Raw genomic sequence first — 17,349 nt, 5'->3', positions numbered from 1 at the left:
ACTTAGGGTTACCAGATTCAGGGTAGGACATTCCTGGAGATTTGGGTGGAGCCTGTAGAAGGACCTCAGAGGAGCCTAATGCCATAGAGGCCACCCTCCAAGGCAGCCATTTTCTCCAGGGGAACTGATCTCTATGGCCTGGAGATCAGTTATAATTACAGAGATCTCCAGGCCCCACCAGGAGGTTGGCAACCCCACAAAAAGAGACCATGCCCGCGTCGCTTTAAGGGACCCAGGTGCGGCTTAGCCAATAGGCGAGCGGCCCTGGCCAAGGGGCGTGGCTAGCCTTGCACGCCCCGGCCGCGTCTGGCCGATTGAGAAGAACGTTCGTGGGCGGCGCCTCTTTGTCCAGGCGGGCCAATGGGAGCAGAGCGGGCGGAGCTCCGGAGAAAGCGAGTCCCACCCGAGCGCCAACCGCCGCGGAGAGCGCGGCCAATGAGGAGGCGGGGATCCCGTGGGCGGGAGGCAACGTGAGGGGAGGCGCCGGCCTGCCCAATCGGAGCCGCCCGCCAGCGGCGCCGGGGCCAATGGGCGGGCGAGGGCGCGGCGCGGCGGGGGGCGTGGCCTCCCGGGCGGTGCGCGCTGAGGTCAGCGGCCGAGCGGCGGCGCCGTCGTCACAAAAGGAAGCGGCGGCGGCGGCGGCGCTGCTGCTGCTGCGGGCCGAGCGAGCCGAGCCGAGCCGGGGAGGCGGGCCTGAGAGCGGCGGCCGAGCCTCCCCCACCCGCTCCCCTCCCCTCCTCCCTCCCTCCCCTTCCTCTCCTCCCTCAGGCGGCGCCGAGGCCTGCAGGCCGCCCGAGGCGAGGCCTGGCCCGGCCCGGCCGCGTCGCGCCCCGGGCCCGGCCGGCGCAGCAGGCAGCGGCGGCGGAGGGCGGGGGCCCTGGCGGCGGCGGCTGAGCGGGCCGCCCGCCCTGGCCTGTCTGGACGGTCCCCCGGCGGGCCCTCCGCAGCCCGGGGCCGGCCCGCCTCGGCCTCCGCCGCCGCCCCCTCCGCCATGGCCCAGCAGCAGGTGAGCAGCTCGCAGAAGGCGCTGATGCTGGAGCTGAAGGGCCTGCAGGAGGAGCCGGTCGAGGGCTTCCGCATCACCCTGGTGGACGAGTCCGACCTCTACAACTGGGAGGTGGCCATCTTCGGGCCGCCCAACACGCTCTACGAGGGCGGCTACTTCAAGGTGAGCCCCGCCTCCGCCGCCGGCCCCCCCCTCCTGGCGCGCTCACGACAGCCCTGCGAGGCAGGCAGGCAGGAGCGGCCCCCTGATTCCCTCCTCCGCTGAGCTCCACACTGACGTGGGCAGCGGAACATTCTACAATTCGTTGCCTGTTCCCCTCTGTGTTGCTCTCACAACAGCCCTGCCAGGGAGACAAGCTGGGCTGAAGCGAGCCGCCCCGAGAGTTCCTCCTCCATTGAGCTTCACACTGAAATGGGGATCTGAACATTATACAGTACGTTGGCTGATCTCTCTCCTCGCCCCCCCCCCCCAAGTTCTCCTCTTTGTGTTGCTCTCACAACAGCCCGGCAAGGGAGGCAGGCTGGGTTGAAGAGGCAGGAGGTGTTCTGGGATCCCTCCTCTACTAAGCTTCACAAATAGGGATATGGATCTGATCTGACATTCCAACTTCTGCACTATCTGGGCTAATCCCTGTTCCCTGTTCCTCCCTTATGTGTTGCTCTCACAACAATCCTGCGAGGGAGGCAGGCTGGGCTGAAGAGAGCCACCCCGAGATTCCCTCCTCTGCTGAGCTTCACACTGAAATGGGGAGCTGAACATTATACAATACGTTGGCTGATCTCCCCCCCCCCCCAGGTTCTCCCCTTTGTGTTGCTCTCACAACAGTCCTGCGAGGGAGGCAGGCTATGCTGAAGGGCCAGGATCTTTCTCCATGTTGCTCCTCTACTAAGCTTCACACTTAAATAGGGGTACAGATCTGATCTGACATTTCAACTTTTGCACTACCTTGGCTAATCCCTGTTCCCTGGTTTTCCCTTGTGTTGCTCTCACATCAACCCTGCGAGGTAGGCAAGCTAAGCTGAAAGGGCAGGAGCTCTTTCTCTGCCCTAAGATTCCCTTCTCCACTGAGCTTCACGCTGAAATGGGGAACTGAACATTATACAGTAAGTCGGCTGATTCCCCTCCCCCCTTCTCTCCTCTGTGTTGCTCTCGTGACAGCCCTGCGAGGGAGACAGGCTTGGTTGAAGGGACGGGAGCTGTCCAGAGATTCCCTCCTCTACTGAGCTTCACACTTATATAAGAATCTGAACCCAATTAGACACTCCAGCTTACACACTTTCTTGGTTGATTCTCACCCCCAGGTTCTCCTTCTGTGTTGCTCTCACAGTAGCCTTACGAGGTAGGCAGGTTGGGCTGACGGAGAGGAGCTGTCCTGAGGTTCCCCCTCCTGCGTGGTTGCTAGCCTTCAGGTCATGGCTGCAGGACTCCTGGAATTGCAGCTGATCTCCTGGCTCCAGAGCTCAGCTCCCCTGGAGGAAATGCTGGCTTTGGAGGGAGGACCCCAATAATAATAACAGTAACGGCTGTGCTTACATACTGCTCTTGTAGACAGATGAGTGCCCAGCTCCGGGCCAGGAACAAAGTCAGTGGTATCCTTATCCCCACAGTACAGCTGGGGCTGGGAGGCTTACCCAAGGCCACCCTAGAGCATTATACTGCATCGAGGCCCCCTCCCTCTCCATTTTCCACCCCCAGAATCTCCAGGAATCTCCCAACCAGGTGCAGGCAACCCTTTCCTCCACTCAGCTTCATGCTTAAGTGTGGATTTGGACCAGATCTGGCGCTTTGATGTATGCACTACAGTGGCTTATCTTCCACACTGAAGTTCTCCCCTCTGTTCTATTCTCACAGCAACCCTGCAAAGTAGGTAAGTTAGGGTGAAACAGATGGGAGCTGTCCTGAGATTCCCTCTCTCCAGTAAGCTTAATGGTTGAAATGCTTGTAAATGGGGATATGAACCTGATCTGACACTCCAGTTTCTGAGCTACATTGGCTGATTCGCTGCCCCCCCCTGCAAAGTTCTCCCCTCTGTTTTATTCTCATGACAGCCCAGTGAGGTAGGCCATACTGCATCAGGCCCACCCAGAGAGAGCTGTATTGGCTGAAACTTTGTCACCTCAACCACACTGATTCATTTATCTCTGGCTGTTGCTGTAATCTCCGACGTGGGAGAATTCTGGTGGTGGGATGAGGAAGGAAGCGATCTGTACTGTTTGGGCATTTCACTCATACTCTTGACCACCATATTTGAGTTCTTTGGCACCTTAAAGACCAACAAGATTTCCAGGGTAGGTATGAGCTTTTGAGAGTCCAGCTCCCTTTGTCCGACATCTTAGAGTCTGATGAAGAGACTGTTACTCTCAAAACCTCATACCCTGAAAAGCTTGCTGGTCTCTACGATGCTACTGGACTCGAATCCTGCAGATCAGCCCTGCTATATACCCAAAGCTGTCTTGACCCCAGTCTTCTGAGGTAGATCCATGGGACCTCAACCGCAGTGTCCTTTCCCTCACAACTCCAACACAGGCAGCCTGTTTCATGCAAGCACCTCCTCAGGGGTCCCAAATGTTCCTTTTCCAAACTTTCCAAAGCTGCCACCAGGTCTGCTGGCTCTGTAAGATTCTCTTGGCAAACCTTGAGGATCTTTCTTCTGCAACCACTTGGTATTCTCCAGGCATCTTGCGCTTTTGTGCAACTGGCCTTACAGGTCTTGCATGCTGAGGCAGGGGGATCTTCCCAGAGTTCTTTCCCCAGAACATTTCTGCAAAGGCTGTGGGACAGTGGAGGGGACCCCAGACGTTCGTTTCCATCCGTTAGTCTACTTTTTATTTGTGCTTTTTTTATACCTCACTTTTCTGCCCAGTGGAGACCCAAAATGGTCCTTCTCTTCTTCATTTATCATCACAAGAACTCTGTGAGGTAGGTTAGGCTTAATGTGTGTGACTGTCCCAAGATCACACAGTAATCTTGCCTCTGATTTTCCTAGTTTAGCCCTCTAACCACTATACCACCATGGCAAGTTATGCCACGTGCATTTCTAAAATCAACTTCAACGTCCTTGTAGGCATAAAGTATTAGCCTCGTATACTGAGAAATGGTTGTTGGCATCTCTGCATGGTCTTGTGCCTTTTCTTGAGAACATGTTGGCCATAGTTGTGGCGTAAGTCCTCTTGGGAAGTGTGTGTGTGTGTGATAACAATGGTTTGCTTTCTCCATTGGCTTTCCATGTAGGAACTCAACATCTGCATTCCATAATACGGTGGTGGTGGAAAGTGCTGTCGAGTCATAGCTGGCTTATGGCAACCCTGCTGAGGTTTTCCAGGCAAAAGACTAAAAGAGGTGGTTTGCCATTGCCTGCAGCAACCCTAGTCTTCCTTGGAGGTCTCCCATCCAATTGCTAACCAAGGCTGACCCTGCTTAGCTTCCGAGATCTGATGAAATCAGTTTTGCCTGGGCTATCCAGGTCAGGCATTTCATGTTATGTGGCACCTTTTTTCAAATTTTTAATTTTTTTTGTCGTCATTTATAGTCCGGCTTTCTCACTGAGACTCAAGGCGGGTAGCATCCTTCTGCACCTCAGTCTTTGAAGTAGCCCAAGACTGCATGTACAAAAGTATTCAGAAAAATATTATCAGTGAACCTTCCAAGCCAAAGTTCTCTGCTGTGTGTCTTGGCGTTGTTTATTTCTTGCTGGTTCATCAGTTATAAACACATGGAGTTTGGATGAAGAGGCAAAGTAATTTGTTCAGATCTTAGCTTCTGAAACCACTTGTTGTTAGAAAATAAAAGGAGGCCAGAAAGAAACCTGGGCAAGGCATCAGTTCATTTGGTGGAACTGTTTCTGTGTATTTGGTTCCAGTTGAGCTATTTTTTTTATCTCCTTGTGGCAAATCCAAATGAACTTTATCACCCTTCATGCATCTTACACATGCCATACCCCTCTGATCTGAATTCACTTTTTGCTTGCTTTTTTAGAAACGCAAGTGTGTCAGTGTTTTGAAGGAACAACCTCAATCAGAATTTTTCTGAGCGCCTGGCCCTTCTGGGTACCTGCTCTTGACCCATTTCAGTATGGCCTCAGTCAATTTCTGGATTGAAACAGCCCCATTGGCCTTGTTGGCAACGGTTGAATTAGGACGATTTTTTGCTGCAGATGTTGCTCAACCTCTTCGGGATTTGCTGACATATTGGGAGAATTGACTATAGTTGGAGGTTGGAGTAAAAGGGTTTTAGTCATTTCTGGTTGTTGGGAAGAATTTCTGTAGGAAGTTGAGACGTGTTGTATGGGGTGCCCCAAGGATCCATTTTATGCTGTTTAGCCTGTGCTTGTCAGAAAGAAGGGGGTATTTAGCTGAGTTTGATCTACTAGCTATAGATAAGGCTGAGCATTCTCTGATAGATCCAGTGAGTTGCCTGGGGGCCCTCCTGGAGCTGGCCTTGTTGATGGGATAAGCAGGTTGGTGCTGTTGCTAGGAGTGCTGTCAGTTACCCTGGGCTCGTAAGCTGGCCCCTTGCCTAGGCTTGGCTGATCTAGCCAAGCCGATCCATGCTTCTGCGACCCCCAGCGTGGGAATCTGTAATACAGTTTCCTTGGGGCTGCCTTGAAAGATGCCTTGGAAGCTTCAGCTGGTGCAGAATGTGGCAATGAGACCCCTGTCCTGTGCCAGAGCATGCCAATTGCTCTCTGGTAGCAGGAAGCTTCCCACTGGCCAGGCCTTCCCTTCCACCCCTTCTTCTTGGAGTGGCAGGAGGGAGGCATGGGCTCAGAAATGGATGTCCCGCGTCACCTGACAAAAAGAACTGTGGAGTTTTCGGGGATGGCCAGAGCATCACCTGACATGCTGATGCAACATCTGGGATTTGGGGTGGATGTGACAGCACACATCACTAGAATTCTTTCTGCTCATTGCCCTGTCCTGAAAGCTTCCAGAGATGCTGGCATCTCTCCTGTGGCCAGCTGGTGAGAAAATATAACAGCAGTGGTGTGAACTGCAGAGGTTACCTTTCTGTTTCTGGGCCCACTTCAGGGGTAGTTATCCCCTTCAAAGCCCTTCATGGCCTGGCACCTTCACATCTTTCAAGCTGCATCTCCTGGTATACTCCCATGTGTCAGTTGCATTCCTCGGACAACCTTCTCCTGGTGGCCCCCTCATCTAGGACGGTCCATTTATCAACAAGTCAGGGGTGTTCTCTGGTCAATTCCTATGGAACAGCCTACCGGAGCAGGCGCAGTGGGTGCCTTTGCTTGCTACATTCAGGAAGGCATGTAAGACTGCCCCGTCCTGGAGAGCTTTTGGTGTAGGGTAAATTATGTTTAGCTTGTTTAGACTGTGTATTGACCTTAACGGTGTTTATATATTGAGTTAAACTTGCTAGGAGTATAAAGTGTTTTGTCCTTGCAGCTTTTGCTGTTAGCTGCCTTGAGTTTGTAAAGATAAGGTGGAGATATACATATTTTAAGTAAATTACATGAGAGTTGGGGTGCTGGTCAAGTGGATAATCACATGCTGTGCCTGTTTGACTGGGAGCATGCTCCATGAGGTCAAGATGTGCTTTAGGTAGCTGGTGTTTTTCTTCTGTGCAGTGTGATACTCAGAAGTCAGTCTTACTGTGGCGGTGTGTGTGTGTGTGTGTGTGTGTGTGTGTGCGTGCGCGCGTGCATGCAGTTTGCTTCTCGTACGAGTTCCTTGGGTATCCTGGCATTCTCTGTCAAAAGGAGTTAAGGGTCCTAGCTCGCCTGCGTGTGTTCCATCCCCTTTAAACAGCAAGTATCCTTTGGTCTGCTCTAGAACCACAACTGCATCTAAAATATGACCTGTATTTAAAGTTATGGCCTGTTTTGAATACTGATGACATATTTGCAAACTGTTGTTTATGAATAAACTATTTACAATAGAATTTAATTTTCCTAAATGAACTTGGAGCTTTGGAGCTGCTGTATACCTCTTTCTTACCGTTCTTCAGTATACATTGAATACTTGGTAATTGGGCTAGGTGAACAACTGGCTCTTGAAGTTCTCCTTGGTCATAGACGCTCATGTAAAATCACTCAAATTGTGCCTTCTCCAGCACGGAGCAAGCCAAGCCACACAGAACAGTTGGATGTAGGAGTTCCATTCCTTTCGAAATCGTAACGGATGGTAGGGATTGATGTTGGTCCTTGGGTAATACCTGTGCTTGCTAATCAGTTGGTGAAGAAGGCACACTTATGTTTCTCTTTAGCTGTTTTCTCTGCAACCTCTCCATTTCTAATGCCCTTTGTGGGACCAAGAACTGTGCACAGATGAATAGAATGGCAGCGAAAGGGGCCGAAACTCACTTTCTCCCTGCTGCAGGTTGCTGAGCAAACATTCTTTGGTGGGATGCTTTTTGCCATGATCCAAGAAGAGTTCTGTTGGATCAGGCTGAAAGAAAAATCTACGTTGGCCAGCATTGTGTTTTCAACAGGGGTGAGACGAGTATTCACGAAAGCCACCCGGTGCTTCTTAGCCAGGCTTATTCCACACATTTTAATGTTTCTACTTGTGAAGTATTTTCCACTGATTGCTCTGTTGGAGCAGGTACTTCGCACCATGTTTCAAGTCCCCATGAGGGGTGTTTGTAAAATACCTTTGGAGCTCAAGAGACAAGCTGAAGTTGAGGGTTAATGGGCATTTTTAGAATTGCTGTTTTAAGAACTGGGAAGGCAACAGAAGGTTTCAGGCTTTGAGCATAATTACTTTTAAATGTTAACTTAAAACTGCTCTGTGAGTTGCAGAGAAGCGGGCGTGTGTGCTCGGAACTAGTTTAGGAAAACAGCACTGATCATGAGTAGATTGTGAAGGGTGGGATGTGTAGCACAAACGGAAGGAACTTGTCCTTAATAATCTGGCTGCCAAAAAGCTTTAATACAAGCTCCGATCCGTGGCTTTCAAAGTAGGCTGCTGTTAAGACGCCCTGTTAAAGAGTAAACCAGTCTCTTAATGTGCTCCAAGTCCTTTCCTTTGCTGCTACTCCAGGATTCTGCCAGCCGGTTTGAGGAATTCCAGCCTGCGTTCTGTTGAGTCCCTCTGTGCTGCTTCTTCCAGCCGATGATGTTTTCTCCCTTTACTGCTTCCCCATTTGTCTGATGGAATATGGCCTCACAGTGGTTCCACTAAATCACCAAACCTTCCCTGCCTATTTTCACTCCCTGGTTTGGAACAAAGGGGTCCCAGTGGGATTTTTGAAATAAGATGTCTTCCCCTGAGGGGGAAGCTGCAAGTTACTTTTGTTTACCCAAAATCTATAGATGGCACCTGAAGTTGTGGAATTGGGTGCTTTGCGATCACTGGCCTACCATCCCAGCTTTCACACAGCTGCTTTGAGCTGTTATCCCTTGGCTAAATTGTACGTGGACAGCTCCTGACTGGCAGCTTTTGCATAGGGGTGTTATCGCATAGTGCCAGAGTTGCTTTTACTCTGTCCCCTCCTCAGGCAGTCATTACCATTTCAGATCTGCTTGAATTCTGTCATAAATTCAGTCATAAAGTCAAAAACTGCCCATACCTAGTCAGACCATAAGTCTTGCACCAGAAACAGTTCTTCTTGCTCAAGTTCTGTTCCAGCTCTGCTCCCTGAGATTCATGATGATGGTTCAAAGCATGTGGGTTTACCAGGCCCTGCCTAAGGGGCCACCTTCTTCCTATGCCCTGCCACAGCAGTTTTGCTCATGTGAACAAGGCCTTATGTGGGTGCCACCCTACGCACACTGCCCATATTTTCAGGTGGGTAGCCATGTTGGTCTGCAGCAGAAGGGCAAGATTTGGGTCCAGTAGCACCTTAAAGACTAACTAGATTTCTAGGCCGTGAGCTCTCCAGAGCCAGAGCTGAATCTCGCTCAGCTGCTCGTATGCCTGCCTTCTCTTGTGAGGGGTTCTGCCTTTTGGAATGTCCTGCCTGAAGAGGCAAGGAAAGCGCCCACTCCTCACTTCCTGCAAACTGTTTAAAACTGAAGTATTCAGGGGGGCTTTTCTTACAATGGTAATAGGACTGTGATGTAAGGCGGTGGTTCAGAGTGATTCATTGGAAAGGGATAGGGAATGCAGGCTATGCTACTGTGTACTGTCTGTTGCTGTAAGTATGCTCCTACTGAATAGTTTCTGCATCTTGTAATATATTAGGTCAATTTGCTTATGTTTTGTTTCAACACCACTTTCAGCTCTGTGTCAGATTTCTGCCTGTTTTCCCTGCAGTCCTTTCCCTACCGTGTTACTCATTGAACATTCCTGCTATTGACTGTATCGGCTGTGAAGTCCACCTTGAGTCTCAATGAGAGAGGCTGACTATAAATAATGTAAGTAAATAAAAAACTCCCACTCATGAACTTCATGTGCTGTGTGAAGTCCCTGACTGCAGAATTTGACTGTAGTTGAGGTGCTAAGGTGACGTAGAAGATGGGAGCAACTCCAATTTTGATACTTTCAGAGCTAAAACACAGGTGTAATTTATTAAAAATTCTTCCCAGCCTTTCTATTGAAATGTCTAGGGTAGCTTTGAGATCTGCTACATGTCTGCAAACCATTGTTGCCAAATGACAATCTGCTTGTTTGATTTTGCTTCTCCTGTGATAAGGCATGGCTGGGTGTACTTCCATAGCCTTGAACAGATTGTAGAACTGAAATTAAAGACAATTTCTGGGGCAGAAATGTTTTCAACCTTTAATAAAAATCCTGTCTTCTAAAGAACAGTCTGGCCCTTGGCTGCAAAAGAACTTGCTTCTACGGCTGAATATGTATTTATTTATAGTCCACCTTTCTCAATGAGACAAAGCAGGTACAAATCAATGCACTCAACAGGACGAGGGCTCTAATAAACAACTTAATAGGCTAGAATTACAGAAATCTGAAATAATGCATAAAGAATTAGACATATGTTACACAATGCAGAAAATGGTATTACATAAGTATAAAACAATGCAGTGAAAGCTGGATAATACATGTGGCAATCGGATAATAATGTACTATACCCAGTAGTATAGTTCAGTCCCAGTCCCTTTATAAAAGCACTTTCCTGAATTATTTTGTTATAATATACCCTTCTTGACAAATTTTCTTCAGGTTCAGGAGCCACTCTGAAAATTCTGGAGCCAAATTTATTTTTCAGCCTTCAGCATTTTATATTTTAATGACCACGTTAATTGCTGCAACCACGAAATCTAATCCTAAACTTTTCACAGCTGCCTGTCACATTTTAAAGCTGTAACCAGAACATTGTGTGTAAATAAAAAGGGGCTAACCTGGCTGTCATCACAGCAAAAAGCTAACCTTGGTCCCTCACCAAAATCAGCTTTGTGTTTCTAGTGAGAATCACCAGGAGGCACTTCAAATAAAGGACTGGTGAGAATACAAGATGCCGCAATGAAATTTCTTTGTGCCGTGGCTCCTGCAATTTGTTGAGCCCCACCCGATTATCTTTAGAAAAAAAGGCCAACCTGAACTATCTGGTTTTACATAGTTTGCAGAATGCCAGAAGCGTGGAGTCACCTAGTATTCAGGCATGCAGCGCACACCAGCAAGTTGAAATGGGACAAAAAGTAGTACCAGTTGATCCGCTTATTTATATACTTTTTTGTGTAGAATTCTGGGAACAGGAAGACTAGGGCCGTTTCCAGATGGCTTACTGGCCCCCGGAATGTTGCGCCATGGTGCGGGGAAAATGCGAAATACCGCGTTTTCTCACACGAGTTTTGCACGACGTCGCACAAAACTCGCGCGAGAACGCGATATTTCTCGTTTTCCCCCGCACCATGGCGCGACGTTCTGGGGGCCGGTAAGCCGTCTGGAAACGGCCTAGTTCTGGATAACTGAAAAAGTGGTGAGGAAGTGCAAACATGGAACTGAGACGGCAGGAGCATTTTAAGGCTGGAAGAACTCAGAAGTAATGTATTGGTGGCTTGTGCCTCATAAGGGGCAGGTGTGCATTCTGTAAATTGTTATTTAGGATAATTCTGTATGGCCTGTTCAGAGTCCTGGCTTATGAGTAAAGCAATGTAACCATATGGAAACAAACAGTTTGACATAAGCAGTCTAAAAACTACCCATAAAGCAGAAGCAAGCCATTATAAAGCTGCTAAGACAAAGCCCTGGTTAAAAGGCTGGGTAAAAAGATGTTGTGACGGACAGGACTGGTTCAGGCTCTGGCTCTCGTGAGTGACGGCCAGTGGGAGCGGGTGGAATGCTGGGCCAGTGAGAGTGAGTGTCCGTTGGAGGGAAACGGAGGCTCTGGGGAGCGGCTGAGGGAGAAGGGCTTTGACTCTGCTGAGGGAAGATCGGCAGAGATACGGCTGGCTGATTCCAAATCTCTTCTGTCGCATTGAAACATTCTCTGTCTAACGCCAATTTGTTAGTTTAAAATCCCTTCACTCCTATGTTCCATCTTGTAAATAAAGATTATTTTTGTTTTGTTTAATCCTGGCTGGCTTGAAATCATTGGCTGAGAAGAAAAAAATACCACACGAACAGACCTCAAACACTCTGGTGTAGGGTTGCCAGGGACATGTTGGGTAATTCCTGGAGAGGGGGTGGTGGAGCCTGGGGAGGGCAGGGTTGGGGAAGGGGTGGGACCTCAGCGGAGTATAATGCCATCTAATCCACCTTCCAAGTCAGCCATTTTTTCCAGGGGAACTGTTTCTTGGCACCTGGAGACCAGTTGTAATTCTTGCAGATCTCCGTTCACCACCTGGATACTGGCAACCCTGTTGTGGTCACGTTAAATGGGCCAAGTTTAAATGGTGACAGCATATATAGAGAGAAAGTACCTCCAAGTTCGCTTTTCCTCAATAGCCCTGGGCTGTTGCTGAGTGAAGGGAAGTACATACTTGGAACTATATGTTTCCTCAATGGGGCAAACAAAGTCAGTTGAGGGCAGGGGGGAAAGTATAGGAGGGAGAGAAGGCTTAAGCACGCGGTCCTCATATGCTAAAGTACTGATCCATATCAGGCCCCCACGCTCCCAAGAATAAAGAAGGGTCAGGAGCTCTGAACATGGAACTGTCTGTCTGGTGGAGCCTCTGGAAGAGGAGTGAAGGGACCGTGCGAGGATTTGGGTCAGGCGCTCTGCCTGCTAAAGTGGAGGCTAGACAGGTGACGTGTGGTGGACTCCCAGCCTTTACCTGCCTGGGAGGCCCCAAACCCACCCTAGATACGTTTTGGCATGGTTCCTAAGTGTAAAGTAGGTGCCCCTGGAGCACCAGGAAAGAGGGTGTTCTTGAGGCAAGGTGCCACCACAGAAAAAGCCCTTTCTTTAGTTGCCACCAGCCTCGCCTCTGACAGCACAGGAACAGGGCCAGAAGGGCAGATCTTATCCAGCAGGCTCAGCCATATGGGAGGAGGTGGTCCTTCAGCTACCCTGGCCTCAAGCAGATATGGGCCTTAACAGTAAGAGTCAGCACTTTAAATTGTGCCTGGAAACTGATGGGTATGCAGAGCAGATCTTTCAGCACAGAGGTAATACGGTCTTTGAAATAAAATCCTGACAGTAGTCTGGCCACCGCATTTGGGCCGGTTGAAGTTTTTGGTCCACTTTCAACGGCAGCCTCATATAGAGTGAATTCAATAATCTAGACTCTTCTAAGACCATGAGAGTTGGCTCACAGAAAGAAAGAATGTTATGAATAATAGGAATGGAAACTTAGATGGCAGCTTGAAACAGTCTGGTGTTTTGGAACAATATGCCACTGTGCCATAACTCCTAGGTTCTAGAAAGCCAGTTTGGTGTAGTGGTTAAGAGCAGCAGGACTCTAATCTGGAGAACCAGGTTTGATTCCCCCCTCCTCCACTCGAAGCCAGCTGGGTGACCTTGGGTCAGTCACAGCTCTCTCAGAGCTCTCTCAGCCCCACACACCTCACAGGGTGATTGTTGTGAGGATAATAATGATATAACACACTTTGTAAACCGCTCTCAGTGTGGCATTAAGTTGTTCTGAAGGGTGGTATATAAACCAAATGTTACTGTTGTTGTCTTCATCATCATCATCATCATCATCATCATCCCTTTTCTTTAGGCACTGTCAAAACTGGGGAGTGTTCATTGTGGTGGGTGGCTTTTCCTGCCTTTTGTAGATTAAAATTTTCCTAAAGTTTAATTTTCAATCCTTGCTCTCCAGTGAGTCTAGAAGATTAATAGAAGCTCCTGAAACATTTAATAATTATCAAGTAATCTTTCGGCTTACGCCAGGCTTTCTCTAGTTTAGGGCCTTATCTAATACTTCCCACTCTTCCATATTTTACATTTCAAACCCTCTTTTCCTGATCAAATGAGCGCACACGAAACCTGGCACCCTAGCAGCCTCATCTGCAAACATCTGTAGCAGTAGCAGCACTAAAGGACGAATGATGGCATGAAAGTATGTGGGAATAATGTATTTGTTGTACTTCAGTGGCAATGCAGAGTCCGGGTAGCAGCCGCACCCCTATGCTGAGGGATAAACGCCACTGTTTTGTGCCCATTTTGAGGCTCTGAATGGTTTTAAAGATGCACCTCAAAGTGCTGTTAACCTTTAAAGCCCTCTGCTCTTGTACCGTGCATGTTTAAGGGCAGGGTTTGGAAATTGCTCTTTGCTTGGCTGCCTGTGATGAGTTAGGGTTGTCTCCAGAAGAGCTGGCGGTTCTTTCAGTGTCACAAAAAAAAGGGGGGGATGCCCAATATACCACAAATGATGGACAGGTTGGGTTTTAAAATGTTGACGGGCTGGCAACTTTTTATGGGTTTATTTGCAAGGCTGCTGGGCACAGCCTTATAGCACCGGAACAAAAAACTTCAGCTGCAACAGTAAAACAATCTTTGGAGGTCAGATACAGATGGCAGACACAGAATCATCACCTTATGGTCTTGCCCTCCATTTCCTGAGCTCCCTCCAGAGTTTTGCCTTTGTTTCTCGGGGAAGTGAGGCTTTACTTGAGCCAACACTGGCCGCGATGGTGGAGTGTTGGGATTCTAAAGTTGCTGCTGGTGTTCTGTGTTTCCAGGATTATTCCTAATTCTTGTATAGCTTCCAGGATTTAATGCTAGCATTATGGTAAGACTGCAGTTCCAGCTGCATGTGAGTAGGGAGAAGCCCTGCTACTGCTTATCTGGACTGTAGCTCCAGGTGCTAAATTCAAATGTTTGATAAACTGGGGCTATGAGTTTGAGTTGTGAACTTAAGCAAAATAAGTGCATGCTGTTTGAAAATTTTTATGCTGCTTCTCCAGGAAATTCTCTCTAGGAAATTGCCCGAGGTGGCTAATGAGAGAAAAATAATAACACATTAAAAGATATTAATTAAAATCCAGCATTAACTTAAAATCCAGCCTAGCATTAAAAACATAAAGCCAGATCACCGGCCGTTTGAAATAAGTTGCCAGCATAAAACAGTGTTAAAATGTCAACCCCTTAAGAAAGCCTAGGTGAGCAGAAGCATTTTGGCCTGGTGCCTAAGGAATGTAGGCACCAGGCAAGCTTTAGACAGAAGGTGCCAGGCCAGTCCCTGGTTGCCACCCATGTCACCTCTGAAGGTGGGGGGCACAGGGAGCAGGGCTCATGAGGCAGATCTTAACTGGTGGGTTATACAGCATGGGTCGAGGTGGTGCCTTATGTACCCTGGCCCCAAGCATTTAGGTATTTAACAGTGAGTCAGCTGTTAAAGATGCAGAGGAGTTAGCCGTGTTAATCTGTAGTAGTAAAATCAAAAAGAGTCCAGTAGCACCTTTAAGACTAACCAACTTTATTGTATCATAAACTTTCGAGAATCACAGTTCTCTTTGTCAGATGCATGGAGGGCAAGAAGAAACTGGTCAGATATATAGGTGGAGAGGGGAGGGTGGAGTAGATGCAAACAGTAGCTTCTGATATGGAGATCAGTTTGCTTCTGTTAAGGAAGTCAGTTACTTCTGATAATGAGGTAACCATTCATAGTCTCTATTCAATCCGAGCTTGACTGAGTCAAATTTACATACGAATTCCAATTCAGCAGCTTCCCGCTGGATTTTGTTTTTGAAAGCTTTCTGTTGAACTACAGTGATCTTTAAGGACTTTCCATCAAGGACTTAAAGGTTACTGTAGTTCAAGGAGGTGCCAGCCCCCTTTCAACATTTAGAAGGCTGTTCTGCAAAGTGTGGGACCCCCCTGTGCAGGATGAAAATTGGGATTCAATCCTGTGTGTCTAAGAAAGTCCAAACCTCTAGTAGGGTAATTGCTGTCTAAGGGCTGCTTTCTGCACAGGAAACCCACAGTGCAGGCGACTGAATAATACATTGTATGTTAGTCCTTTAGCACCTTACAGGATAACATAATAGATCTGAACCTTTGGACCAAGGAATAAAAAAAACTTTTTAGCCAACTTTGAACAATATTTGTATCCTGCACTCTCCGAAACCTGCCCCAGGCAAAGCAGTCAATTACTATGACCACCTTTTATGCCTTTGAGGACGAGTGGAACTGCAACATGTGGATATTATTTTTGCCACCTGGGAGGTAGGAAAACGTTAAAAGTAAAACACAAATTCTGTAGTAAAAAAGAGGACATTATCTGGACAAACAGTCACAATAGGTAGGAGGCCCAGCCTAATTAGATATTAACTTTATAACACTAAAAATCTGAACTGTTTAATGTATTCTCAAATACATTATAGTCAAAATTATTTACATTTAAACAAAAAAATAGTGTTTTATTTGTCTACAGCATACATATGGATTAGCTAATAATGTAGAGCATTGTACAAAAAATGTTCGTACTAAACATTTTGAATAAAATCTTGTCTATCTTTTCAATCTTTCTAAAAGGGGGCGGAATGTAGGTGGAAAAATTTAAAAAAACCACCTTGGGCGTTCAAATGCTGTATATTCTCAGTACGAATACATTGGCTTAGGAAGCATTTCGTTTATTCTTAAAGAGAAAATGTCAGAAGAGATTTTTAGTGCTCCTCAAATGTTCCAATTTTTCCATTGAAAAGAGATCCCGGGGAGGGGGGGAGGGGAGTATCTGGACCGTCACAGAGGAGGGGCTATGGGTTGATGGTAGAGCATCTGTATTGTGTGCAGAAGCCCTAGGTTCAGTCCCTAGTATCTTCACCTAAAAGGCTGTGATGTGAAAGACCTCTACCCGAGACCCTGGAGACTAGACAATACTGATATTCGATGGGCCAATCGGCAGTCTTGGTGTAAGTCAACTTTATACGTTCATGGGAGCGTGAGGAGGGCTACCTCAGGTGTGACATTATAGCCTGCTTTCAAAGGGAATGGCATCACCCCTCATCAGCCATAGTACGGTCTGGTTGCTGATCCTGCCTGCTGCTCGCTCAGACCTCTGACTTTCTCTGCAGGCTGCGCAGACAGAAGCGCACATATCCTGTGGTGCCACTCCCTTGTGGCGTTACCACAGGTTCTGGACCACTCTGTTCACACCTCACACTTTGGGGAAATAATTTTGGTAAACTCAGAAAGGGAGGGGGTGGGCTGGGTTCTGGGATAGCTGCTCTGCTCATCTGGACTCATAGTTTGCAGAACCATTTGGGGGAGACTGAAAGTGAGCTGGAGAAAACACCGCAGTGGCGGTGCCTACGCCCAGGCCTGTTGAATGTGAAGCAGGCCAAAATTCTGTCTAGTCCAGCATCCATTTACCAGCAGCAGCCAGCCAGGTGTTTTCAGGAAACTTAGAAGCAGAAGGTGAAGGCCAGAGCCCTCTCCCCTGCAGCGACTCTTTCAGACCGTCTCTTGAGGGGACACATCCTTTCGATGGCAGTGCAAATTGTTGAGCCGTTGGGCAAAGGCTGGCAGTTCTGCATCATCTGGCACCATCATTTCAGGCATTGGTGTGTAGAAAAATGTTGCTTGGAGCACAATATATAACTTGCCCTCGTTTGGAGCTAAAGGGAATTAGGTAGACCCTCTGGTGATGGAGGCCACTGGGCGAGTTTCCTAGCTGATCTTGTAGCTAGTGTGAGGCAAACGTCGGAGGGAGTGCCTCTTTGACGTTGAAGAATTTTTATGCTGAAATGTTATGTGGGGAAGGTTGCTTTGATGAGGGGGAGTAAAGAGTTTGGGGGGGGGTTGTTGAAGAGAGCAGTACTGTTGGTAAAAGGATTTCCTTCTGCAAGGAGCGGCATGCCGGAAATGGGCATAGAAGGATCTCTTTTAATATTAGCCTTGACCTATCAGTGCTTCCTGTAAATGGGTGACTTTGGTGGGCAAGATGTGGCATCTGCTGGGTGGAGCGTTGGGCTGTACATTGGGAGTCTGCCGGGTTCAGATGTTTATTGCGGGTGAGTCCAGATGTTCCTGCGGCAGGCGAATCCCGTATCAAAGCACATCATTGATATGCAGTAAAAGGAGGGGTTTCAGTTCAG

At 48.1% G+C, this 17,349-nt stretch overlaps 1 protein-coding gene across 1 annotated transcript in view; it reads left to right on the top strand.

Annotated features, from left to right (window-relative positions):
• Positions 1 to 717: 717 nt before the first annotated feature.
• UBE2R2 (ubiquitin conjugating enzyme E2 R2) overlaps positions 718 to 17,349 on the top strand; it is a 69,872-nt gene continuing 53,240 nt past the window's right edge. The window contains exon 1 of the mRNA XM_054986510.1: positions 718 to 1,168. Coding sequence (XP_054842485.1) covers positions 992 to 1,168 — 177 coding nt within the window. The 5' untranslated portion in view covers positions 718 to 991. The remainder of the gene's footprint in view (positions 1,169 to 17,349) is intronic.

The sequence above is a fragment of the Eublepharis macularius genome, chromosome 8 (assembly GCF_028583425.1).
Source record: "Eublepharis macularius isolate TG4126 chromosome 8, MPM_Emac_v1.0, whole genome shotgun sequence".
Taxonomy (NCBI): Eukaryota; Metazoa; Chordata; class Lepidosauria; order Squamata; family Eublepharidae; genus Eublepharis; species Eublepharis macularius.
The sequence above is the reverse complement of the archived record's forward strand: the minus strand, read 5'-3'. Positions and strand labels throughout refer to the sequence as shown.